Source organism: Bidens hawaiensis, unplaced genomic scaffold, assembly GCF_021521415.1.
Source record: "Bidens hawaiensis isolate Kalapana, Puna unplaced genomic scaffold, B.hawaiensis_p1.1 tig00013528_1, whole genome shotgun sequence".
NCBI classification, from domain to species: domain Eukaryota; kingdom Viridiplantae; phylum Streptophyta; class Magnoliopsida; order Asterales; family Asteraceae; genus Bidens; species Bidens hawaiensis.
Window position 1 is genome coordinate 643,702 of NW_027492148.1, and position 26,446 is coordinate 670,147.

Consider the following 26,446-nt stretch of genomic DNA (forward strand, 5'->3'; position numbering starts at 1 on the left):
ATTATATGAATAATCAAGGGGCTACATTCAAAGGAAAGTCTCGATCTAAGCCGATGAAATGGGTCTCACCTAAAACATCAACGGAAGGGAATCCCAGAGTTAAACCTTCTGATGGTGATTGGAACTTATCAAAGAAATATCAGAGAATGAAGGTGTGCTTCGCATGTGGGAATGGTGGGCATATAGAGAAAGAGTGTCTATACCGTACAATGAAAAGGAAGACTGTTCAGGTGAAGAGCACTCAAGGTTTCAAGGTTAACATGACAGGTTTGCACTCAAATGATTTTAAACATGGTAAAGGGCAATTCAATTTTGCAAAATCAAGCAGTGCTAAGAGTGTTGAGAGTTCTATTTCAACAAGTTTAACTCCAAAGTTTGTTCTTTCGTGTTTTACTAAACCAAAAAAGATTTGGAAAGTTAAGACTCAACAAACCGAACCTGTAAAACCAGATATGATCTTAGATGATGGTAAAGACATGAGTTGGCAAGAGGCCACATGTGTTGATGCTCAAGGGAATTCCAGGGCATTCATAACTTGGGTCCGTATGTCCAATTGATCACTATGCGTGCAGGAACAACCACAAAATCAATGTTTATTTAATGGGTTGTTCCAGACACATGAAGTGGTTGATCATGTCTGAGTAAAGATTCCGAAAGTTTTGAAAGCATCAGTCTAGGGGAAAGATTGTTGGGTCACGATTTGGTTAGACTGACGCATATCAAAAGGCCACGACATGATCAAGACGAAAGTGAAATAAACGAACACGAGTTGAAGAATTGCATTATGGTTGTGATGGTGTAATACCGAAATCCCTATGGATTTCGGTTTGTCTAGTAACACCGAAATTCCTACAGATTTCGGTTAGGCTAGTTTGGGCTTGGTTAGGCTTGGCATTTGAGCCTTTGTATGGTAACCCTATATATAGTTAATGTTTAGTCATTAGTTAGGGTTAATCGGTAGTAGCCACCATCAAACTATCAGAGTGCTTAGAAGGATAGGTTTATGTATCTGACGATTTATTGATAATAAAATCGTATGCATTGAATCCGTATCATCTAAACTTGGTATTGTTTTTTGTATTATTGTTCTTGAATCACCACGATATTTGGATTCCGCACAAATATCATGTGTTCGATTTGATATCATACTGTAGTGATCCAGATTCGGGACTTACAGAGAATTTACCAACCAGATCCTCGAAGCTCGTGATTTGGCCTCTGGGAGTCTTTCGAACCATTCCATGGTCATGCCATGGAGGGTGAGGGCGAACATATGGCACCATACGGGCAATGTCTATCCCGCCATTCCTCTGGTTGATATGAAACTTTGCAGATGATCACTTGGGCCAGTCATTCCATCGTACTTTCCTACCGCGGAAGGTAGTTTTGAGTTAGAAGGTAGCAGAGCTTCTGCTATATTTTGTATGAACTTCGATCTTTCTGCAAAAGCCTTTGGCCTATAGGGTTTTGAAAAATCCACATCCGCGTCAGGATAATAGTTCAAATGTTTACCATCGCGTTTGATCTTTTGGCCCGGGGCTTTCCCCATCGCTTTCGCTTATTGGTTCCGAGTTTCTTCCACGTGTGTTACTTAACTTAACCACTCGACAAGTTAGAGTACCTTTCTTGGCTCATTCCATGTTTATTCTGTTGGTCTTTGTGGCTTTCAAGTCTTACGTTTTCGCGGCTGCCAGGATGTCTCTCGTCATCGGATGATTCCACGTCATCTCTTGAGAAAACAACGGCTCGCGGGGTGATCCCTTTTGCCTATTTTCTCGCTTGTTGTTCCAATTTCCTTTTGAACTCTCTGCTAACTCTTTCTTGTTCCTTTTTTTAGCCTTATTATTGGGTCTCCGTCCTCGTCATCTGTTGCGAATGGACTTTTTTGACCACCGTCACGGGCTTCCGTGAAATGGAACAATGCGTCTTGCTGAGGACGTTCTACATCGATATAGTCTTCTCTTTGTCTCGAACTTCCTTCCGGGGGGGGGGGGCATCTAAGTTGGGTCATGCACGATTGGAGGATTGAGGTGTCAACGGTGGAGGTCTGCGGGAACTCATAACGCTTGATTTTAGATTTTCAGTTATAGCCGATACGGATGGCGCCAATGAAGAAACACTAAGTCTAAACTAATATGGTTAAACCTAATACCTCACCCAAGTATGGATTTACACGTAGATTTGAGCTTATAGGTTCAGCTTACTACTTTACCGATGATGTGATTATAGATAACGATGAGTTCCAACGAATGATCTGCCTGCAAAAACGAACACCGTGAGCTCATTACGAGAAGGAGAATTGGGGGGGGGGGGGTTCTTCTCGTAACCACCTTCCGGCGTGAGAATTAGTATGGTAAGTGATCGGAATATATTTAGAGAGTTTAGATAGCGTGGAACCAGATCTCTTTACCATTAAACCTCATCTTGTATTTATAGCCGATGGGGGAGAAGGGTTAGGCCAGTTGTCATATTCAATGGAAGCTTCTATTCTCATGGCTAAGCATGATGGCCTTTCCTGATTGGTTGGACAGTCTGGCCAATGATATTCTTTATGTGCAAATACTGCGTTAGCCCATTCCTATTGGTCCATCGTGCATCCATATAATTGTTAGGTTATTGAGCAATGATACCTCACCATGTGTCCTGCCTATGTTGGTACTTCCGTTGTGCTCTGTTACTTCTCATTACTATGAGTGTGTGTCTTTCGCGATGGGCTTGTGGAGCCTTCGCGGACGGTACTCTTTCTGCGGGTTCTTCCTTTTGCCTTGTTGTATGGTGTGTTTGGTACCTTACCCCCACATAATTCTAATGCATATAAAATATTATTATTAATTGGTATAAAACAGTTGACCTATCAAGGAGTCAAATCAAATGACAATTTAATATAATATAACAAAAAAATGACATGACTTAACCACGTGTTGTCACATGGACCAACGTGGGCGTGCACACACACATAAGGGAAACTTAATGTACAGACTAAAAAAATGTGTTAGCTGTACGAATCAAATAGCGTAATAATGTAATTACATCGTAGTGTAATAACGTAATTAAACCATAGTGTAATTACACTACACCATAATTACACTATGTTATATATATAATTGCACTATTTGATACACACAATTAATAAGTTAATTTTTATTTAATCGAAACCATATATATATATATAGGATCGTGAGGGCCATTTTAAAATTGAGAACTTTGAGAACCATTTTAGACCGCACAAAATACTTCGTTTAAAAAAATAAAAAATATATATAAGACAAAAAAAATGCGAAAATAAAAAAAGTAAAAAAACCAAAAATTTTTATTTTTCATCCAGGTTTCAAAAAAGTTAAAAAAAACTATCGGTTTAGCAAAATTATACGCATATGTATAATACTTAACTTTTTATTTATTTTATACATGTTATTCTTTATACACATATGTATAATTAAGATAAATGATTATGTACATATGTGTACATTATGTAAATCGAGATTAAATACTAATATACATATGTGTATAATTAACTTTTTTTATTTATTTATTTTATATTTATGAAACCGAGATGAAAAATAAAATTTTTTGGTTTTTTCACTTTTTAAAAATTTTCGCTTTTTTCGTTTTATATGTAATATATATTTTTAAAAGTTTTTTTGTGGCTCAAAATGGTTTTCAAAGTTCTCAATTTCAAAAAGTTCTCTTGGGATCCTCACTTTAGTTAGGTTCAAAAGAAAACTTTAAAAAAGTGGGGAACTAGGGAACACATTTCTCATCCATTAGATCATTTCCCCACATCTTTATGGCACACCATCAATCACCTACATCTAGGGGTGTTCACGGTTTGGTTTAAAACCGTGAAACCGCCCAAACCGGTCATCGGTTTGGTTTCATGGTCAGTTTTTTTCTTAGCTTCCGGTCGGTTTGTTTAAAAATTTTCAAACCGTAGTGAACGGTTTAGTTTACGGTTTACACCAAAAACCGGCCGTATAAAACCGGACCGGACCATTGGATTCAATTATTTGTTTTTAAGATAGATTTTACTAGTATTGTATATAACACTTAAATAAAATTGATTAAGACTAATTTATCTTTAAGTAAACTGGTTAAGTTAATTGGCTATCCAATTTATTATATGAACCCAATAACCCTCCAAGGTTAATTGGTGAAATCCATTTTAAAGTTACTGAAACTGAAATGGGTTTTGAATATGCTTGAAATTGGTTTATGTGTTGGTTGCATTTTATCTTCCTGTCAAACTGTTAAGTTACATGAACTTTTAGAAACTGTTTTTCTATTAGCTCGTGTTCTTTTTTGGATAAGTTACATTATTTGCTTTTATATATTTAAGTCTACACCGTGAAACCAAACCGAATCAAACCGTCAGTTACGTTTTGGTTGGTTTGGTTTTAAATTTTAACGATTCGGTTTCGGTTTTCAACAATAAAAAACCGTTACTAACGGTTTGGTTACGGTTTGATCTAAAAACCGGCCAAACCGGACCGTGAACACTCCTACCTACATCACATCATTTTTGTAACAGAAAAGAATCCTTTCTAAAAATAATTAAAAAATTATAAAATGAAAAAAATAAAAAATAAAAAGTAAGAAAAAAAACAAAAATGGTTTATCAGCATCCCCCGTTTCAAATTAAAATAAAATAAAATTCTCGATTTAGCATTTGAAAAAAATTATAAAACAAAGAAAAAAAATTAAAAAAAATAAAAACACCAAAATGTTTATCTAGCATCCCCGTTCCAAGAAAAAAAATGTGTTTAGCCTTCGAAAAATAATTAAAAAATTTATAAAACTTAAAAAATGAAAAAAAATAAAAAGTAAAAAAAACACAAAATGTTTATCTAGCATCACTCGTTCAAAAAAAATAAATTAATTAAATAAAATAAAATTCTAAGTTAAGCCTTCGGGTTTAGTTTAGCGTTATGTGGTTTAGGTTTTTTTTAGCTTGTGGGGGAGGAGGAGGGGGACAAAATAACATTTTTCATTAACATTTTACACATAAACAACAAATCTCATTAACATTTTACATGTAAAACAATAGTTCTTTAAGATTTTACATGTAAAATAACAATTTTCATTATCATTTTACACGTAAAACAATAAATCTCATTACATTTTATATGTAAAGAACTGTTCTTTAAGATTTTACATGCAAAAATTAATATTTTACATATAAAATAACATTTTTCTTTAACACTTTATAAAATACCACTTTTCATTAACATTTTGCACGTAAAGTAACAAATCTCATTAAAATTTTACATGTAAACAACACGTTTCGTAATAATTTTAATGTAAATTCAGTATATATATATATATATATATATATTAAAAACCAACATATGGTTATCTCACAGAATGTAGTGTTCATGAAAATTAACAAGTTATGTTTTTACGCGTGTACATGGTTATAATATATTTATACACTTTTCTTTTCATGTTATCTTTCCACCGTCACGTGTACAAGAAAAGCCCCCCCCCCCCCCCCCCAAAAAAAACCTAAACCCCCTAAAAACATGTCCCTAAATGTTATACTAAACCCGAAGACTTAACTGAGTTTTTTTTTGAAGCCGGGAATGCTAGTTACACATTTTGGTTTTTTTACTTTTATATTTTTTTTCGATTTCTAGTTTTATAGTTTTTTAATTATTTTTCGAAAGCTAAACCAAGATTTATTAATTTCTTTTTTGGAACGGGGATGATAGATAAACATTTTGCTTTTTTACTTTTTTTATTTATTCGTTTTATAATTTTTTTAATTATTTATTGAACGAGGTTTTTCCCTTACAAACATGATGTGATGTAGGTGATTGACGGTGCACTATAAGGATGAGGAGATGATCAAAGGGTTGGGAAGATTGTTCCCATTTCCTCACTTTTTGGAGTTCCTCAATGAACTCACCCATATATACATAGCAGTTTTACAACACGTGTAATACACGAGATGCTTCAAATAATAAAAATACAAATAAATTTAAGCAAAGCAGTAAATACATAATACTATGAACGATATCACGTATTCAATCCATATCTAGGAAGTCAGGAAATGTAACATAAGACTGAGCATAGTTGTGTGACCATCAATCAAAAAGCTAAGATGCTTAACATGAACTTAAACTTTCAAGGATGATAAGCACTTGAGTCCCTTTATTACAGTTATAGAAAGTATGGTTGTATAATAAATCAGTATATTACGGTTGAATTACAAAGGCCACAAAAAATGAGAAGTGTGAAAAGTCATAACTAATTAACATATATCAAGTAACAGTATACATATTCTCTCTTCACATGCAAGTCACATGTTAATTCTCTCATCAACTTAAACGTCTATAACTTTTTCATATGATATTTTTAATAAAAAAAAAAGTTTACCATAATAAAAAGCGTTTTTTATGTTTAATTTTAGTATGATTTTGTTATATATAAAAAAAGAAATTACGTCATTGTGTCTTTTTGCTTACCATTGTGTCTTTTTTCGTCATTGTATCTTTCTTTTTGTTATTGTGTTTTTTTTCTCCATTGAGTCTTTCAACTCATCATTGTGTTTTTTTAATACCAATAACACCGTTGTGTAATAATAATATGTAAATACAATAAAAAAAATACAAACAAATTATCTAATACATAAAACACAATAATGAATACGTATAACACAATGACCTGAAACGTAAGACACAATGGTAAAATGCATATAACACAATGACATGAAATGTAAAACATAATGGAACTACATATTACACAATGACTTGAACGTAATACACAATGATCTAATACTATTTTTCTCAAATTAAGTGAATGTTGAGCACAATGACTAGAACACAATGATAGGTAGAAAGACAAATGTTGAGCACAAAGACACAATGACGTAATCTTTGTTTTAATTTTTATCCTTATCTTTAATATGAGCACCAATTGAAAAACACAATGACCAAAATCTATAACATAATGCATAGAAAAACCCAATGAATACGATAGACAACTAAATAACACAATATAAAAAAGCCCACTAATTTTTTATTATTATTTATGTATAACAATATGATATTTATATTAAAGGTAAAAAAATATCTTGTTATTACGGTAAAAAAAATGTTGTATGAAAAGATTATAGACGTTTTAAAATGATGAATGAATTGACATGTGACTTATATGCGGAGAGTGAAAGTTATCATAAATGGGTTATTATCTTCATGCTCTTCTCATTAATTTTTATTCTTAACTTAATCTAAACCATCCAAATTTAAGATCAATGAATTAAATTTATTCTCACATTTCTCATTTTTTTTTATACTTTGTATTTTAATTTCAGGGCATATTGCTATACACATGAGAAAGTCCAAAACCATGTCACCTTAGGCCCATATTAATGAACACTAGTACCAAATGTAGCCAGCCACCTTAGGCCCATATCCTAAAACCCCTGTCCCCTTACCCTCTCACTGTTCGTTCGTACTTCTTCTTCTCATCACCGGCCTCTTCTGTCCACTCCGGCGAACTACGCCCCTCATTCTCTTGCTGCACCACCGCCTGCTCTTGTAATTTTAAATTAAGCTTTTTATTATTTTGTTATTTTATTTTGCTTTAGGATGCTTAATTGATATGTGACTCTGTTATTTGCCAATATGTAATAAATATGCGAATAACATAATATTATGTATAACCCATTTTCATTTAGCTGAAACATAGTGTTTTAAGCTATTTTAAATCACTAAGTTTGAACTACAATTGAATACCAAGGTTTTTAAGTATTTATTAAGATTAGCGTATTTGTTTCTAAAGATTTTATTGTTTTCTTAAATTGTATGTTTTGTTTTGTTACAGACAGCGGATAGTGAATACTCAGCTTCGGCGTCGTAAGTCGAGAAATGGTGAGTCCGGCTCGCTTGTCTTGTTTTCTTTATAAAAATTGGTTCTTTTAGGGTGATATGTTTATACAGAAAACATGATGCATACCCGTGTTTTTTATCTACATTCGTTTCATTTAACCTATTAATTTTTAACCATTTTAATCATCAGAACAGGGCGTTGCACAGTTTTTCTTCGCATACATGTGAGAGACTTTTTGAAGTTGACTTTAAACGAGTCACCGTATCTTGCATTTTTAACCGTGGACATCATAAAGCTTCAAACTTTAAGCCTCTAAAACCCTATTTTCGGATAAGAAGCCACATTAACCGGTCGTACTCAACCTTTACTTTTCAACCGCTATATCAAAGAAGCTCCCGAGATAACATGTTACCGTTAAATTCAATTAGTCATGGTCTAACCAATGGCGGATTTGGACTCTCTCCACCCGTTTTTTCCAAGAGGCTTTTCTCTCAGACTCCAAGAGCCACATTAGTGAAAAGTGCGGTCAGTGATGCTGAAAAAAGGGCGAAAAGCGTGTCTTTTCTTTCGTTTAACAAACATTGGACACAATCTAAGAAAGTGGCTCACAAGAAGCGGTTAGGAGTTGATGGAAACACACATGTTAAATCTAGTTTAAAAGCTGTTGAGAAGGATGATACAGTTACATTAAAAGACCCGCATGTTGAAGATAGCAAGAAAGGTCAAGTGGCTAATAGTAAACCGAAGAAAAAGCGGCAACCTAAAGTTAATAAAAGTCCAGAGAAGGCTACTGTTGCTTCTGAGGAACCGACTCCTCAAGCAAGTTCAAGTTCTAGAAGCGTGTCTCGGTCAAAGAAGTCAAAGTCTTCCAAAAATGATTTGGAGACTGCTGCTTCAGAGGTTAGTAGAAACTTAACTTTATACGTAAGCGGATGTATGTAGACTGCAGAGGGGGGAAATGGGTAATCTTTTGTAGGGTCAAAACTGGTCATGCTGGATTGGGTTGACCAGAAACACCTAATGCTCAAAATTTCTATTTTTTTATAAATTAACTTGCGTGCATAATACGATTATAAATTTTATGTTATTTCAGTGATATTCTAATTCTTTGGAAAAAATTCAGTGATATAGTCTACGTCGTTGAATAAAAATTTCACTGGTGATCTAATTTTTTTGAGTAAAATGATTTACAAGGTTGTATGCATTAAAAATACACATTAGGAGAATTTTGACCTGTTTGACCTGTTTGGCACCTTTTCTTGTAAGCCAATTCTTTCACTTTTACTAGTTTGGCCCGTTAAAGATAAATATAACGGTTTGAAATTGTCGCCTCTAGTTGTATGATTTTCACAATATGTGAGTGAAACATTAACATGTGCAGGTTAGCGCAAACGGGAAGCCCGCTGTTGAAGTGAATTTGGAAGATGAACAACCGAAGGGGGCCACAAAGAAGACTAATAAAAGAAAGTCCAAAACTCAGCCTAAAGCTTCTACAAAGTCAAATGAGGCAGTGCAAATATCACATGCCACCAAATCACCTTCAAACATACAAACCGACACAAGTGTCAAGAATAAGACAATAGAGCCCTTGTATCCTCCCACCGGTAAATCAGTTGTTGTGGTGGAATCTCTGACAAAAGCTAAAGTTATTCAGGGGTATCTTGGGGATATGTTTGAAGTTCTTCCTAGTTACGGTCATGTTAGGGATTTAGCTGCTAGATCGGGGTCGGTTCGACCCGATGAGGACTTCAGCATGGTTTGGGAGGTCCCTTCGGCTGCATGGACTCATCTTAAAAGCATCAAGGTTGCGTTAACCGGGTATGTTTGTTTAAATTTTGTATACCAATTAAATTTATAGAATTTACAAAACGTGAGCATCTTGTTTTCTTCCTTTGCAGAACCAAAAATCTTATCCTTGCATCTGATCCCGACCGTGAAGGCGAAGCTATTGCTTGGCATATCATCGAGATGTTACAGCAACAAAACGCTTTACCCGAAAGTGTTAACGTAGCCCGGGTTGTTTTCAATGAGATAACCGAATCCTCCATTAAACAAGCCTTACAATCTCCACGAGACATCGATTTCAACTTAGTTCAAGCATATCTCGCCCGCCGCGCTCTTGATTATCTAATCGGGTTCAACATTTCACCATTGTTATGGAGAAAGTTACCGGGCTGCCAGTCGGCGGGTCGTGTCCAGTCTGTTGCTTTAGCTCTTATATGCGACCGAGAGACCGAAATTGATAAATTTAAACCGCAAGAATATTGGACGATTGAAGGTGAGTTTAATATTAAGCAGAGCTCTAAAAACTTCTCATGCTTGTCACACCTGACTCATTACAATTCTAAAAAACTAAACCAAATGTCGATCGCGTCACGTGTGGAAGCAAATGATATTGAAAACATGATAAACTCTTCCGAGTTTAACGTTATTGGGTCGAGTAAAAAGAACTACAAGAAAACATCTTTACCTCCTTACATTACATCCACCTTACAACAAGAATCTGCAAGTAAACTACATTTTCCATCATCATACACGATGAAACTAGCTCAAAAGCTATACGAGGGGGTGAAATTGCCAAATGGCAAATCTGCAGGGTTGATTACGTACATGAGAACCGATGGGCTGCACATGTCTGAAATAGCTGTTGAGGAAATCAGGTCATTTGTTAAACAAAGATACGGGCCAAATTACATCCCGAATAACCCTCGAAAGTTTTTTAAAAAGGTTAAAAACGCGCAAGAGGCCCACGAAGCGATTAGGCCCACAGATATAACAAGACTCCCATCAATGCTTTCGGGTATTCTTGATGAAGATAGCTTAAAGTTGTATACTTTAATATGGGCCCGTGCAGTTTCATGTCAAATGGAACCCTCGATTACCGAACAGATACAAGTCGATATCGGGAATGCTAACGGGTCAGTTATTTTCCGGGCCGCAGGTTCAAGAAAAGATTTTCTAGGGTTCCAAGCTGTGTATAAAGATATTGAAACTAAGATAATTAAAAATGATGAAGATCAAGAAAACGAGCATAATGAGCATAACATGTTGTTTAACGCTCTTAATAGTTTAAAAATCGGTGATCAAATGAGTTTTGAGAAATTAGAGCTTAAAGAGCATTATACTCAACATCCACCTCGGTATTCAGAGGGTAGTTTGGTAAAAAAGATGGAAGAGCTTGGTATCGGTAGACCGTCTACATACGCAAGCACGATTAAGGTTTTGAAAGATAGAAATTATGTGACTTTGAAAAACCGAGTACTTCATCCTGAGTTTCGTGGGCGTATGGTTTCGGCTTTTTTGATTAATCATTTTTCTGAGGTGACGGATTATAGTTTTACTGCTGACATGGAAACTGAACTTGATAACGTGTCGGGTGGTATAACCGAATGGAAAGGCCTTCTTAGAGATTACTGGACACGATTTAGCAAATATTGCGAAAAGGCCGGTAGCGTTCATATTCATCAAGTGGAGAAAATGTTGGAGAAAACATTTGGTGACTTTTTGTTTGCTTCACTTCCTGATCAAAGTAGAACGTGCCCGAGCTGTGGAGAAGGTACGCTAATATTCAAAGTTAGTCGGTTCGGTGCAGGTTATTTTATTGGTTGTGATCAACATCCTCATTGCAAGTAAGTCCTTATTGTATAACAATTAGTGTATAAAGCAGTGTTTAATAACAATAATATTAATAATCATTTTAAAGGTATATTGCTAAGACGTTATACAGTGAGGAGGAAGATGACCCGTCGAGCCCAGAAAACGGGCGGGCTGTAGAAGAGCCGAAGCTTCTCGGGTTGCATCCTGTTTCTAAAGAAAAGGTTCACATCTTCGATTTCTGCTTATTAAACTAACGTTTAACTGTAACTTATTAACTTAAGTTCATGATCACATCTCACTTAGGTTTTGTTAAAGAATGGCCCATATGGTCACTATGTTCAGCTCGGTGAAGACAAAAGAGGACACTTGCCTAAACGGGCTTCGGTTGCCCAGGTTTGCTGGATTAATTTGATGAATTACTGAATTGGGTTCTAACTAAATGAGGTTTATTTTTTATGTTGCGAAAACAGATTTCGGATCTTAGTTTAGTTACAATGGAATATGCGCTCAAGATGCTTAGATACCCCATCACTTTGGTATGCTTTTATCTGGATTAAATTGCTTTAAATATCAATTTTTGGATCAAGTTTGTGTTGCCACATTGATTTAAAATGAGTTGATTTGTTTTATATTTAGCATACTATTAATATACGTGGAATTATTGTTAGGGAAAACATCCTGATGATGGTCAACCGGTGGTATTGAAGCTCGCAAGACATGGATTATCGGTCAAACATAGACGTACACAAGCACCAGTGCCGAAGGTACGTTAATGCTTGCTCGCTAAAATTCACAAATAACTTTGAAAGGGAAGCGGTTGAACAGGCCAAAAGTTGTTGAAAGGTGTATTTTTTATGTGTAAAAATTAGTGTATTAAAAAGGTTAGGTTATTATCGTAACACATTAAATATCTGTTCAGTTTTATAATTGAAACGACCCGTTCATTTTGCCACCTCAAATCTTAAATGATATAGAGCTGTTTAACTTTTTATAAAGATCTGCTTTCGTTGGTTGACACTTGAATATGGATGCAGACCATGGATGCGGATGACGTAACCCTTGAGAAAGCTTTGGAGTGTTTGAAGGGTCCAGATGCAAAGAAAACCGGGCGGCCGAAAAAGAATGAATATGCGGAAGCAGTTGAGATTTTGTAGTTTTAGGTGTATATATCCGTCATAATAAACCAAAACTATCATTTTTATAACTAATAATAATTTATACGGATTTGTTGAAGAATTTTGATATCTTGGTTTGTTTGTTTAGGACATTGTTTTGGAGAAAACTCAGGCTTTTAGTTACAGTCATGTATTAGGTTTTTTAAAATTTGCTTTTTGAAAAGAAAGTGTATTAGGTTGATTTGTACCTTTTTGTTATCTTGTATACAAATATTTATTATCAAAATTAAAAAATTATATAAATAGTTGAAAATTTACTGATATAAGAGTTAAACTGTTTTGTATGTAAAACGTTTTTGCGGTTCTACAGTTCTCTATTTAAAATTAGTTTTCATTTGAATGACATATTTTTGTTAGAACACAACCAAATTTTAACAAAAGAACCATAAAAGATTAGCTTTTTGAACAAGACCAGACTTGAAGTATCCTCTAGTATCGCAAAGCATGCCTTGCGGTTGAGCAGTCCAGACTGTTTTTCATCGACATGCTTTAACAGACCCTATGTTTCGTAAACTTTCAAACCACACGTTGGGTTTAAGAAACCAGTGCGCTTCTAATGCTCTCATGGCTGGCTATGTGGCTTCAATAAAAGTAAAGCAGGAGGCTTCATGTCGTCATGATGCTCCTAGATCAAGCAACTGTTTTGAAAAACGAAAAATCAAATCAGCCGAATTGGTGGTTTGGGTCGGCTGACCACCCAAACGGGTTAGTTTTGACAGTTTGAAATATTTTTCTAAAACCGTTACTTTGCATTCAAGTTTTTAAAACACCAAATTTGTTCGCTAAACAAATACATGTAGTAGATATAAGATATTCCAAAACAAATATGGGTTAAATGGCCGGTTGTCGGCTGTTAACCACCAAGCCCCCAAAACCAAACTGTCAACCAAACCTTTTAACCATCAGAGCCGGCCAATTTGCTTCGGTTTGGTCAGTTTTAATGGTTTAAGAAATGAAAGGTGTACCCAACTGTTTATACTCAAGGACACCCCGTTAACCAGAATAGTGGATGCAAATGCCACTCACTCATTGAACATCAGACTCTTAAATACAAACTCGAAACAGATTAAACACTTTTCTATAAACTACCAGAGTCGGTTTTTAAATCGATAGTAATAAAGCATTTATTTCATAACGAAACGAACAATTTAATAACTTATATCGACGATTTTTGTCATGTTTCACAAGCTCGGGAGCTAACAAACTCTTATCTATGCAATTAATCCATCAGTAAAACTCTTATCTATAGAATGTAAACAGATCTTACACAAAAAAATGTTTCAGCACCGTACAAACAATAAGTAAAAAAAACCCGGGCCCCTATGAATAAACATACTTTAAGAAAGGTCAAAATCCAGGCAAAACTGAGAGGTCAATTACACCTCTAGGAAGTTCAGATATTTCTCTAAGCAGTGCAAGTCTGTTTTTTCTGATCTTTTCATCTTCCTGTAAATGTATACATCAACAATGTATTAATTTTTTTTAAAATCTAAATAACATACATTTGACTAAGGTCATGTTGACTTTTTTAAAGTCAAATCTAGTACTTCCAACATTTTTATACTTTGATGTGGATCTTAGAAAAATTTTATCACATTTCTCCAGGTTTTGTATTTATACGAAGTAAAAACCATAAATCAGTTTTTTATTGATTTTAACCGTATAAAGCTATAAGCTATAAAAGCAGTTTGGTTGAACATACCACCATAACGAAGACATGGGCGAAGAAATCTTCAAGTGGCTGAATTAGTTGCGACGATATTTCTACAAAATCATCTACCTCAATACCTGAAATTTTTAAAAAGAAACAAGCTTACGAAACGTGCAAAGAGTAAATACGTCTTTTAGCTGAAAGTTAGGAAAAAGGAAAGGCTACCAGGGTGTATTTTGCTTCTAATAGATAAGAAAGTGCTCCACAAAACTTTCTCTTCATTCGTCTCAAGCGAACCTTCATCCACCTAAAAGAAAATAGGTGACAAATTGGTAGGTTAGGCAACGTGTCAACACATATTTAGATCACAAAACAGATTAGGTTGACCTGACACTTTCTGGTCAGTTTCAGCAGCCTTTTCATAAATGTGTTGCAACACACAATTTGTGCAATTAACGATGACAAGATGTACCTGGGTGTCGACATCAACATCCTTTCCTCGAACAATTCTTGTTGGTCGAGAGTATGCTTCAACCACCTTTGGCAAAAGCTCACCTCGTGACAACACATCCATCTACATATTATATGTTAATTTAGAAAAAATAAAATTACTTGGCAAAACCTTGTGATACACATGTGAAATTGCAGGAGAGTAAGCAAAAACAGGTTGCTCACTTTATGTGCAGATTTTGCTGCCAAACCGGGCCAATTTGCACGCTCTGATAAAACCGCACGAACCACTTCTGGGTTTATTCCCTTATCGACCTAACATTACCAAAGAAAATGAGCCAAATCATGTAAAACATTACATCATAATTAAGCACCTGAATCAACATTTGACTTTCCAAAGTCATAGACATACCAGAAACTGCTCAAGTCTTCTTGTAACAAACTGATGGACCTAAAATTGGAGAAGAAAAATGAAAAGTTGCTTCTTAAGAAAAGTAACATCTAAAGGAATTATGCTTGGCATTTAAAATACGTATATAGAAAACAACTAAAAAAAATTCAATCATGCACAATAGCAGCCTGCCAACCTTCGTCCCAAAATAAATGCAATATTCAAACAAGCATATAGTTGGATTAAATGCCACTGATTAAATATCTAGGGGAAGGTTAGCGTACAAATGAAATTAACTTGCTAAACGTGAGAATCAAGTAGAGTAATTATATATACAAGTAGAGTAATTATGTAATTACATCATAGAGTAATTACATAATTACTCTACTTGATTCTCACGTTTAGCATGTTAATTTCATTTGTATTTGATCCAAACCCTAAATACACATATAACTCCCCCAATAAACATAAAGCACAAGAAATCTTGCACACCAAAACAGACTTTGGACTAAAATCACGTTTGATTTGTTTCCTTTTTACCTAAATTGTGTTGATTCGACCAATTTGAGATAAAACACAACCCAAATTGCCACCTCTACAGTTGGCATAAGGCACTTCGCTAGTAAGAAGTCTAAAATATATGCTTACCTCGTCGAGTGTTGCTGGATCTATTTTTAAGGATTGAACAGAAGCAGCGACTTCCAAAGAATGTTTTAAGTCCAAGTTTCTATCTTTTTCCACCAACACTTGAACCTGGAGAGGATCAATAATTAGAATCAATCCAAAACTCAACAAATAGGAGTTGACTTATGCATGAGTCAAATAACTTACAAGACCATAAGAGATTCTTCGAAGACCAAATGGGTCGTTAGTCGAGCTTGGTTGACAACCGGTTCCAAATAAGCCAACTAGACTATCTAGCCTGCCAAATAAAAAAAAACAATTAAATATAATCCTGTTTCAAGAACAGATGTACTCATTGACACTTGTAGTCAAATGAGCTTATTTCAACTTCAAAATAAGACAAATTCTTAAACTTTCAGGGCTGAAAAGCAATAGCATTTTACCTGTCTGCAATCGACAATACAATTCCAGCATCAGTTTCTGGGAGGATATCACCAGAAAATCGAGGGAGTGTAATCTCAAACAATGCTTCAGAGACCTGATATATCAAAAAGTCACATGAGCAACAACAATCAAAACTTTTACTGTTCGTACAAAACACTAAATCTATATATTATTGAACATGTCAAAATGATGACCTGTTGTGAGTATCCTTCACGAAGTGCATAGTGACGAGCCATTATTCCCGATAAAGAAGTAAATTCTGTAACAACAGCAGTCGACAGGTCAGACATTGCGATTGATGCAGCTTCACGAGCAATCTGGAGCTTATCTTCACTTAACCCTAGGGCCAACCCGAGTTCATTAACAGTACTCTCCACCCGTATCATTTTATCCTCCATTGTTCCAAGTTTCTCCTGCAAATTTGGAGTAGAGGCTGAGAAATGTGCTGGTCAAATGGGTCAAAACGGTTAGAAAACACTTACATGAAAAAGAATTCCATTCAGTTGACCCCGGAACTCCGAAAACCTTTTACTGGTGTCTAATTCATAAAAGAACTTAGCATCTTCATATCGAGCTCTACATTAAAGAAGTTGACTCAAGTATTTCAGTTAAGTATATACTTGTAGTCTTGTACTACACAATAAGAAATTGAAAGGAAAATTATTAATTATGTGAACCTGAGTACAGCTTCATTTCCTTTCCTAACAACTGATTCATTAATTGCTCCATTTGCAACCTGAACAGAAACCAATCAGAGAAGCCACTCATATTCATCATCAACATGAATATACATAGGTGGCAATATAGACCCCTTTTGATCATGAATGAGTTGACTCGATTAAAAATTTTAAAAAAATAAAAAAAAATCTTACAGCAATGAAATATGGCAACAGATTTCCATGATTGTCTGTCAATGCAAAGTACTTCTGATGCTTTTGCATAACCTGCAGAATAAATTTAACTCAACAATCAACCAAAAAGTGTTAATTTTTGTTTTTATTTTTATTTTAAATCAGCACAAGGTCTTGATTCCTTATGCATGAAGTAGCACGAATACATTGGACCTTAACATGGTAAAAAAACACTGTACCATTACTAACAGATCTTTTGGGAGCACTAAAAAGGACTCTGAGAATTTCCCGAGCACAGGAACAGGTGCCTCAACAAGGTTAACAACCTAATAACATTAAGACAAATAATCAGTTCAATTATTGGAAAAAAAACAGAAATTAAGGAAAATAATATTAAAATCAGTTACCTCATCTAGTAAGTTGTTTTGCATCACAAGACATCCATCAACACCTTTTGCTAAATCATTGGATCGTTCTAGAATTATTTTCTTTCGTTGCTGCAACAAGAAAATAACTTTTAACATGCCATTTTCTATGCATTATTAATAATAATTTAATAAACAAGATATACACTCAAGTCACCTCAGTGTCAACAGATATTCCAGCTTGTTGCATTACTTTAGCATAAGATTCTGCACTGTCAACCTGCACAAAATTCCAAATTTAATAAAATGAAAAAAGTATGTTTGAATTAGTAACTAAAAATATTACTAATTAAAGTTAATGCATCACACATACCATGGTTGTAGCCGATGCTGTATTCCGAAGACCATGAGAAACATTACCACTGCAATAAAAAAACAATATGAAAAGTGACATAAATAATAAAAATACTGCTATGTGAATTGAGAAATTATCATCATAATGAGAATTTGCTACCTTATTAGGTGTCCATGTGGAATCCATACACTAGAGGTTTATAGGTTTATTAAAATAGACTCTTTGTCTTACAAAAAAATGTGTAAACCTTTATTTTTGCAATCAACATCTTTTAAAAAATCATAACAAAAAAAAAAACAAAAGTTGAACATAATTTTAAGTAAATTCATGAAGTGACCACTTGCCTTAAAACACCAGCAAACGCAAAAGGAACAATTGCATCCCCATGAAGTGCCAAAATCCAACGAATAGGTCGGCTAAAGATGACCTAGATGATAGTAGAATCCATTTATAAATGTGACACATTTTGTTGAAAGACATAGTTACAACATAACACTTATATATAACGATTAGTCATTTAATGTTTTCAGGTAGGTAGTTATAGAGGACACACCTCAGAATTCCAACGCATTGACTTTGGAAATGACACTTTAGCAATCAAGCCTGGCAACTCCTTTGATAAAAGCTATAAAAACAAATACAAGACTAAATTTCTTAAACTGATATGAACATCAATAACACGGATGAAGGAAACAATTGCTAGTTATGATATACTATTAACAATATCAAGCAATTAATCTTGGCATATTGTACCTCCACAGCAAGTTGTGCAGACTCCATCACACGGACATAGATATACTCTGTCTTACCTATAATAATAAAAGAAAAGTTACCACTTCGTTCTTTTGGAAATTGATTAATGATCATATAAGCATGTCACATCATAGCTTAATATTTAATAAATTTCAGCTTGATGTCAACAGCATCTATACAGAATATCATCAAAATGTCTAAAATTTACTATATGAGTTCAATAAAAAGAATGCAGAATAAAAAACATACTTTAATTATTAAATACACGTAGATTTAGGGATGATTATTATTAGGTATTACCTTCAGTTTTCCTATACAATGAGTCCACTGGTACAGAATTTCTTCGACAAAAACCTTCAGCTGCCTAACAAAGGGTAAAAAAATAACGAATATATAAAATAAATCTGCATGTAAAGAAGAAATATTAAAGAGTGAAAACTTTACATGACAAAAATACCTTAGTTGGATTTCCTAGATTATCAAAAGCTTTTGAAGCTGGAGGCCCTTTAACCTCAACTTCGTTAGCTGATTGCTTAGAGCATAGATTCTCAACACTAATCTGCAAACACAAAACAAATTATGATCATAAAAAAACATAAGAACATTATTTTAACTATTCAAAGAAAGAAAGAAAAGTGCCATACTACTAGTCTCCTTGGGGTGCCAAAAACATGAACTTCACCATGAGTCAATCTTTGCTTTCCAAGTAATTGCACAATTAGATCTTTTAACTGAAAAAATACACCAATTAATACAGCCATTATCAATTATACTTGTATAATATGAGAACTGAACAAGAAATGATCTAATTAGGCCATAATGTACATACCTGTTGGCCTGCACTAGCAACATCATTTGGTGGTAATTCTTCTGTCCCGATTTCAAGAAGAAACAATCTTGGTTCAGCAGATACCTATACCTCATAAAATATGAATACAGTATGTTCAAAATTAACTAAATTAAAGTTAAAGAAATAAAATTAACAAATAAGTACCTTTGTGGATTCTGCTTCTAGAACCTCGTTTGGAACAACAATGTGGTTAGATTGAGAAACAACGCCTAGTGGATGTCCAAGTGACTCTCTTGTATTTGACCAAAGCAGGGCACATTGTCGAGCTAAACTGATAAGAGATGTAATATAAAGTCAATAAATGTGACATATTAAGGGAAATCTATAATATCCATTTATATTATTGTTGGCATGCTAACTATTCAAAAGAAGAAGCTACCTGCGCATTCGCCCAAAATAACGTGCGCGTTCAGTTACCCCAACAAAGCCTCTAGAGTCTAGGATATTAAAAGCATGAGAAGTCTTGAGAAGCTGATCATACCTGAAACATAATTCAACCAAACATGTTTTTATATAATTAAAGAGTGTATACAAACATTCATGCTTAATAAAGCAGAAATAAGGCATAATAACATACGCAGGTATTGCAAGGCCTAAATCAAGCAAAGCACGTGCTTCAGCCTCAAAATAGTCAAAGTGTTTCTGAATATGGTCCACACTTGCATAATCAAGATAATATGCACTCATTTCTTTCCTGCAACACAACCATTTTTTTTATTTTTCCTTTTATAACTTAAAAAGAAATTTAATCCTTCTAAAACTATGTTATGTTATTATCTAACATTAGCTTACTCATTCTCAGAGAAAAGCTCCCCATAAGTGATTCCATCAGCATATTTGATTTTCTTGAAATGGTCAACTCCCTAAATATACAAATTTCACAAAAACATATTATATAAAGTAAGCATACGTGATCTCAATGAATAAAATTGCGAAAGTATGAATAAAATAAATCTATATTTGACCTGAAGTAACATTAAGATGCGTTCAAGACCATATGTAATCTCAACTGATACTGGCATTAACTGAAGACTTCCGGCCTTTAACAATAGGGCATATACGAAAATAAGAAGGTGAATATAAATAATAAATATTATTATGTTTATAAAGCAAGTATGGTACCTGTTGAAAGTAGGTAAATTGTGTAATCTCCATCCCGTCCATCCAAATCTCCCAGCCCAATCCCCAAGCACCAAGTACCTAAAATTTAACATTAAAAAATACCAATTGAAACAAACTTGTTGAATTAAAAACTATAAGAAAATGCAGTTAAGCTTACCGGGCTTTCCCAATTATCTTCCACAAAACGAATATCATGTGCATTGACATCTATACCTGTGTCACAAAACAAAAGTATCATTTTTTATTCAGCTGCAAATCAAGATTCCACAAAACTTTCAACTTATATAAATAAATTGTTAAAACTTAAATTATGAAAAAACCTAGGGCCGATAGACTCCTGATGAAGAGGTCTTGTGAGTTTCCAGGATCAGGCTTTAATATAACCTATGAGAGAGATTTCAGGTGAAGTCAATACAGCTGTTTGGATAATTTTATGATTAAAACAATAAAAATGAAACTGATAGAGTGATCTTAACCTGGAACTGAGTATGACGTTGAAGCCGATTAGGGTTTTCACCATAACGACTATCATCAGGCCGGATACTTGGCTCTGCATACCTTCCACCAGAAGCTACCAAATCAGCAATCACATCAATCAATAGAAAATATGGCATGTATACACAATGTATATGATATAACTAAGGTCATATTGACATATATATTAACATTGAAAGCTCACTTACGCGACATTCCATGGTTCTGGACCAAGAACCCTCAAAAACGTTAAGGGATTCATAGTTCCAGCTCCAACCTGACCAATACAAACAATGAAATAATAAGCAGCAGAACCTATACGAACAATCGGTTTAACTTTCTATAACCATGATCTAATAAACTGATAGTATACTTATCTATGAATTCAAAACTTAATCGGATTTATGAGTACCTCGGTGTTGCTGCATTGCATTATGGTACACCCAACAGATGCCCAATACTCCTGCATCATTAGAAACGAATATGCATTACAAAAAGCACTGAAAATACAATAAATAGTAGCTAATAGTTATTTATTGACATTTTGAAGAAATCATATCGTTAGGAAACAGTAATAATAATGATAATGACCTAAATTCTAACATAAGAGCGAGGATTGATTAAATCCCTACTTAAAGTTCAAATTCTCTCTGAGTGTTAGGGCTGCCAACGAACTGAACCGAACAAGGCTTGTCCATGTTTGTTTGTTAAGCTTTTATCGGATAAACATAAGGTTCACGAGCACCCAACCGAACAAAATTAATCACATATGAACAGAAACAATGTTTTTTTGATTTGGCTAACCGGGAATGGTCATTGTCAACTTTTTGGTCAGGCTACAAAGTTTGTTTGTTTTTTTTTGTTTTTTTATTATAGCATTCATATTCATATGTTAATTGACATATAAACTAATCACGAACACTCATATATATTATTGGTTCATTAGTTGATAACTTTGCTTAGATATATTTAATAAGATTAGTAAAGTCATTACAAAATATCAAAAACCTTTAATAAACACACATAAACAAACAAGCATTATTGAACGTTTACGAACACAATTGGACAAACATAGCCTCTGTTCGTACATAAACAAGCTTCCCTCGGTTCGGTTAGTTTACAGCAAGTGAGTATTAACCTAACTAAGCATCTAAACAACAATTCATGATCCCTAATATCCTAATTCAGTTATAAAAATGCAAATTAAAAAGTAAAAATAACCTGGAGACGTTGAATAGCTTGTTGAAAAGTAGGTATAGAAACTTTAATCGGACGTTGGTCAGCATTTGAATTGGTAACATCTAATTGAGGTGCTGCTGCGTAATTAGAGAAAGAACAACATACAGGGATTCGGTGACTGAGTGTACGGCGGTGGTGACGGTGGATAGTGTTAGCGGTGATTAGAAGAGATAATTGGAGCTTATTATGAGGCTTCAGAAGAGAGGTTACCAGTGGAAGTGTCAGTATCCCCATGGATTTGGATTACGAAGAATGAATGAAGCGTCTGTGTGTGTGGGGTTTATTATTATGTTATCGGGAAGATGATGAGTGATGACAATGGACCGAGTGTATGTGTTTTTTTTAACCGTAACCGAATATCGAGCCTTACTCGAAAAATCCGAAACTGAATAACACGAATCTAAAATGGGTTGGTTATTGGGTTATTTTTTCTTAAGAGAAAACACAAATAACCCGACTCAAAATATTAACTTGAATAACACTTATATTGTGAACTATGATAAGCTTTAATTGCATCACCCGTTTACATAATGAGTTAAACATGATTAATTACAATAGGGCAAACCAAGTAGGCTATAACGTGGTAACAACTCATGGTTATGATGGGACAATCAATTAGAGTGCCAGATTAAGAATTTCATGATGGCATATTCTAAGTTAAAGTTACTTATGCGATAATCATAAAAGGCATTCTTATAGAAAAAATCATAGACAAGCATATGTGTATGTATACATCTATGTGTATGTAATGTAGATGCATGTATAAGACGTAAGAAAAATAATTGTTTAAACATGAAATATTGGGGATAAAGATTAACCGGAGTTTCTAATTAAAAAGGAAAAGAGAAAGAAAAATGGTGTGTTGCTTAGAGCATGCGCAATGTGTACCACATCCCGAGGTTCAGGAAGATGTGGCACATGTAGACGGTATGGGAGACGGGCGACAGCATTATCAGAGGCGGGTCCGTCTCTGTAGGTTGTGGAGCTATTGGTAAGGGTGGGGCCAGCTCTCTCACATACATACATATTGTGTATATAATTTTAATAATATTTAATGAGTTTGTAAAGATTGGGTGTTGTGAAAGAAAGTAAGGTTCTTGGAAAAGTTTGAAATATACTATGACGTTGATATTATCCATACTTGCAAGTATGTGTTCAGTATATTCTTAGCCTATCTGTAATGAACGAGAAAAAGGGCGATAAGGGAGGGAGAATGGGGAGACCCTCCCCCCCCCACGAGAAGTGACTGAGAAGATGGAGGACGAGATTTACTTCTAGGTTGAATGTGTGCGGGTCCCATCAATTTTATTAATTTTTTATTTAAATAACCACTAAATTGTGACGCATTTCTCTCCAATCTCCCACACAATACCACACCATTAGGGGGGAGGGGTGGTGGATGTGATGGCATCACTCATCACACACCCCCACCCAATTAAATTGTGCCACATCACCAACCCTAAATCCATAACATGTGATGGTTTTTTACTAGGGGTGGTGGTGTAGTGTGGTGTGATGATGTGTGATGGTTTTTTTTTAATAAATACTAAAATAAATAAAAAGAAAACAATATTACATTAACTAAAAAATAAAACAAGATTACATTACATAAAGACAACTAAATTAAAAAAACCGACTAAAAAAAACAACCTACGGCCCTTCCCAACCCCACTTGTCGCATATCTCGCGTTTGCGTTGAAGTAGGAGCGATTTAAAGGGTTCCTCAAGATGTCCGTGCGGATGTAGGAGGAAAGTTAGATCGGCGTTTTTTTGTTTTTCATTCAAATGGTTGATATACGTCTCCTCACGTTTCATTTTTAAAATATGAGCCTCTTTCCTTCGCTCCAGCGTCTCGCCCATTACCGCCATCTTAGTCGACTTGTATTCGATGAAGTTTTCGGCCACCGCTTCCTTTCCAAGTCTTGAGGGTTCCCCATTTTTCTTACGATTCGGCCGTGTGGGTGTGGGTGTGTCTTCGTCGAGATTGTCTTCGGGTTCCTCGTTCAAGTTCATGTTTGGCATGTTGCATGACAAGCCGCCGGAGACGTTGTGTAGTCCCCGGACTCGGAAGTTTTTGATCTTTTTGAGGAAGAATCTTTCTTTCTTGGAGCCGTTGGTCCGTTCAAATCGACCGGGGGAATCGGTTCCCACTTCGCGTGACGTCTCGCAATCTCCCACGCTTCCAAGTGGGGGAAATCCCTACATTTGTAAATTCGGACATATTCGGCCAAAGCGTTCCTTATGATAGTCGCCTCGCTCGCTCCGCTTTATGGAGCTCGGGACTACAAAACATTTAGAAAAAATATATATATCAAATTGTAATAATAAAGTACTAGATTATAAAATAAATAAACTAAAATATTTATCTCTTGGATGTAACAAGCATTAAATTTTGACATTTTTCGATTCAAATCTCCCCACTTGCCAATCATTTGATCCTTGTTTCGTTCGGTTGCGCCGGGAAGTTGCGAGAAATGTTCTTTAATACGTTTCCATAACGCTTCTTTTTTTTTTTTGGTTTGAGCGTTTTTTTGATTCGGAGCAATGTAAATAAGCCTTGGTCAAGGCGACCTCCTCATCGGCCAACCAACGCCGAGCACCTCTTTGATGCGGCTCCTCATCCTCGGATTCATCTTCATCCAAAGTTTGCACATCATGACGAAAAGCACTTGCAAATTGATGTATAACATTGCTATTGTCTAGGGGATCGACGGACATTTGAGACGGTTGAGACGGTTGATATCCAAACATTTGAGACGGTTGAGATCCAAAATTTTGAAAAGCATTATTTGGGTAATTTTGGGTAGAAAAAGGGGGAATAAAAGGTTGGTTTTGATACAATTGGTTTTGGGACGGTTGATAATAACGTTGTTGTTGGGAAGGTTGTTGTTGGTTCTGGGACGGTTGAAAAGGTTGGGGATAATAAGGTTGTTGTTGGGAAGGTTGGTTTGTGTCGGGTTCGTCTTGTAAACGAAATCTCGTCGGTTCGCCTAGATTTTGTCGAACCTTTGGTCGGGTTTGGGTTTTCTTTGAACCCGACCCACGTTTCTTAGAACCCTCCATTTGATATGTTAAAAATGGTGTGTGTAATAGAAGATTTTGAGTTGGATTTGAGTGGATTTGTGTATGTTTTGAAGATATATTTATTAGGTAAATAATGTTTTTTTTCCAACGGCTACATTCCTCCATTTCTAACGGCTCTTTTCTTGGAATTCAACCCCTCATCAAGCGTGATGGCCATCATGCAAATCTGCTCCATTTCGTGTGACAAGGTGGCGGCGGCGGTGTGGAGAATGTCACCACGCGTGATTGATCACCCATCACGTGGTGCCCCGTCCCCCCTTATAATACAATTCATTTTCTTGCTGACTGGATGCCACGTGACACACTTCTCCTCTCATTCTTTTCCTACCAGGACGCATGGTCTTATTTATTGACTTAGGTCGTTGAAACTTATGTTCCTTGCTATGTGATTTCTTTTAGCTAAATTATTATACTTTTTTCACAATTATTGTGTCCAAGGCTTGGGCAGCTTGAATATATCAAGTGTAGATTGATTTTTCCTTCAAATGAAATGAAATATATACTCACTGAGTGATCCTCGATTGTGCTAATTGATTGGACATATGTTCTTTGGGGAAAATGTTGAATATCATGTGGCTTTTTTTAAGAAACTTTGGTGTACATAAAATTTGACCTCGCACGGTTTTTAACACACATTTTTTGTTTTGATTTGGACGCTCCTCGCATATATAAACGCAACCGATGCAACCCTTAGAATAATGGTGAGTGAGTTTTTTTTACCAAAATAGGTGGTGGGGAAAAAGTATTTATCATAATAGGTGATTTTAAAAGTGTTTACCAAATAGGGTTTTTGTTATTCATACATTTTTTCTAATAATCTATTAGAGTTTATTTTACTTTTATTTAGATTTATCTTTGTGTGCTCATCAAATTTCTATAGGAACAGTTTTAGCAGGACCGTGTAAAACAGTTTTAGACTATATATGAAGTTATGAACGCTTACATGTATTTCTTAAAAAAAAACAATATATTAAAGTTGACGCACAAGATGCATGCAATGAATCTAGGATCTTAGATGAAACACTATTGTTTTAAAACATAATAAAAATAATAGAAGCCAAACTATAGTCAGCTCCAAACATATTACATCTTCTAAACAAGTCTGGAAAAGTGATTTAAACCCACACTCAAAAGAATTAAAGACAATAATATTCAATGCATGAATATCTTGAGCCATATATATGTATATAT

The 26,446-nt window shown here is 34.9% G+C and overlaps 2 protein-coding genes across 6 annotated transcripts; one reads left to right on the forward strand and one right to left on the reverse strand.

Annotated features, from left to right (window-relative positions):
• The first annotated feature begins 7,480 nt into the window (after positions 1-7,480).
• Positions 7,481-12,789, forward strand: LOC143544344 (uncharacterized). 3 transcript variants are annotated; one of them, XM_077036468.1, is made up of 10 exons: positions 7,481-7,538; positions 7,825-7,871; positions 8,025-8,730; positions 9,212-9,648; positions 9,729-11,459; positions 11,534-11,648; positions 11,731-11,820; positions 11,898-11,963; positions 12,096-12,191; positions 12,462-12,679. In XM_077036468.1, exons 3-10 carry the CDS (start codon positions 8,236-8,238, stop codon positions 12,579-12,581), a joined length of 3,150 nt encoding a protein of 1,049 aa, XP_076892583.1. In that variant the 5' UTR covers positions 7,481-7,538; positions 7,825-7,871; positions 8,025-8,235; the 3' UTR covers positions 12,582-12,679. The 3 variants fall into 3 exon arrangements, with proteins under 3 accessions (XP_076892583.1, XP_076892582.1, XP_076892581.1); XM_077036467.1 differs by lacking the exon at positions 7,481-7,538 and adding an exon at positions 12,691-12,789 and having other exon boundaries at positions 8,020-8,730; positions 12,462-12,587; XM_077036466.1 differs by lacking the exon at positions 7,481-7,538 and having other exon boundaries at positions 8,020-8,730.
• Positions 12,790-13,748: 959 nt separating this feature from the next.
• LOC143544345 (glycine--tRNA ligase, chloroplastic/mitochondrial 2) lies at positions 13,749-22,438 on the reverse strand. 3 transcript variants are annotated; one of them, XM_077036469.1, is made up of 36 exons: positions 22,154-22,438; positions 21,345-21,395; positions 21,142-21,209; positions 20,935-21,016; positions 20,779-20,842; positions 20,616-20,671; positions 20,459-20,536; positions 20,302-20,376; positions 20,129-20,199; positions 19,914-20,030; positions 19,716-19,817; positions 19,481-19,607; positions 19,316-19,399; positions 19,131-19,217; positions 18,944-19,045; positions 18,787-18,850; positions 18,487-18,542; positions 18,287-18,358; positions 18,078-18,160; positions 17,752-17,800; positions 17,596-17,658; positions 17,421-17,510; positions 17,253-17,339; positions 17,035-17,106; positions 16,840-16,898; positions 16,645-16,738; positions 16,357-16,575; positions 16,162-16,256; positions 15,926-16,016; positions 15,743-15,847; positions 15,116-15,154; positions 14,929-15,018; positions 14,726-14,827; positions 14,479-14,560; positions 14,305-14,390; positions 13,749-14,048 (listed from the first exon to the last, which is right to left on the reverse strand). In XM_077036469.1, the coding sequence occupies exons 1-36, from the start codon at positions 22,403-22,405 to the stop codon at positions 13,950-13,952; spliced, it is 3,213 nt and encodes a 1,070-aa protein (XP_076892584.1). In that variant the 5' UTR covers positions 22,406-22,438; the 3' UTR covers positions 13,749-13,949. The 3 variants fall into 3 exon arrangements, with proteins under 3 accessions (XP_076892584.1, XP_076892585.1, XP_076892586.1); XM_077036470.1 differs by lacking the exon at positions 22,154-22,438 and having other exon boundaries at positions 13,752-14,048; positions 20,935-21,029; positions 21,345-21,400; XM_077036471.1 differs by lacking the exons at positions 21,345-21,395; positions 22,154-22,438 and having other exon boundaries at positions 13,752-14,048; positions 20,935-21,008.
• Between the last annotated feature and the right edge of the window lie 4,008 nt (positions 22,439-26,446).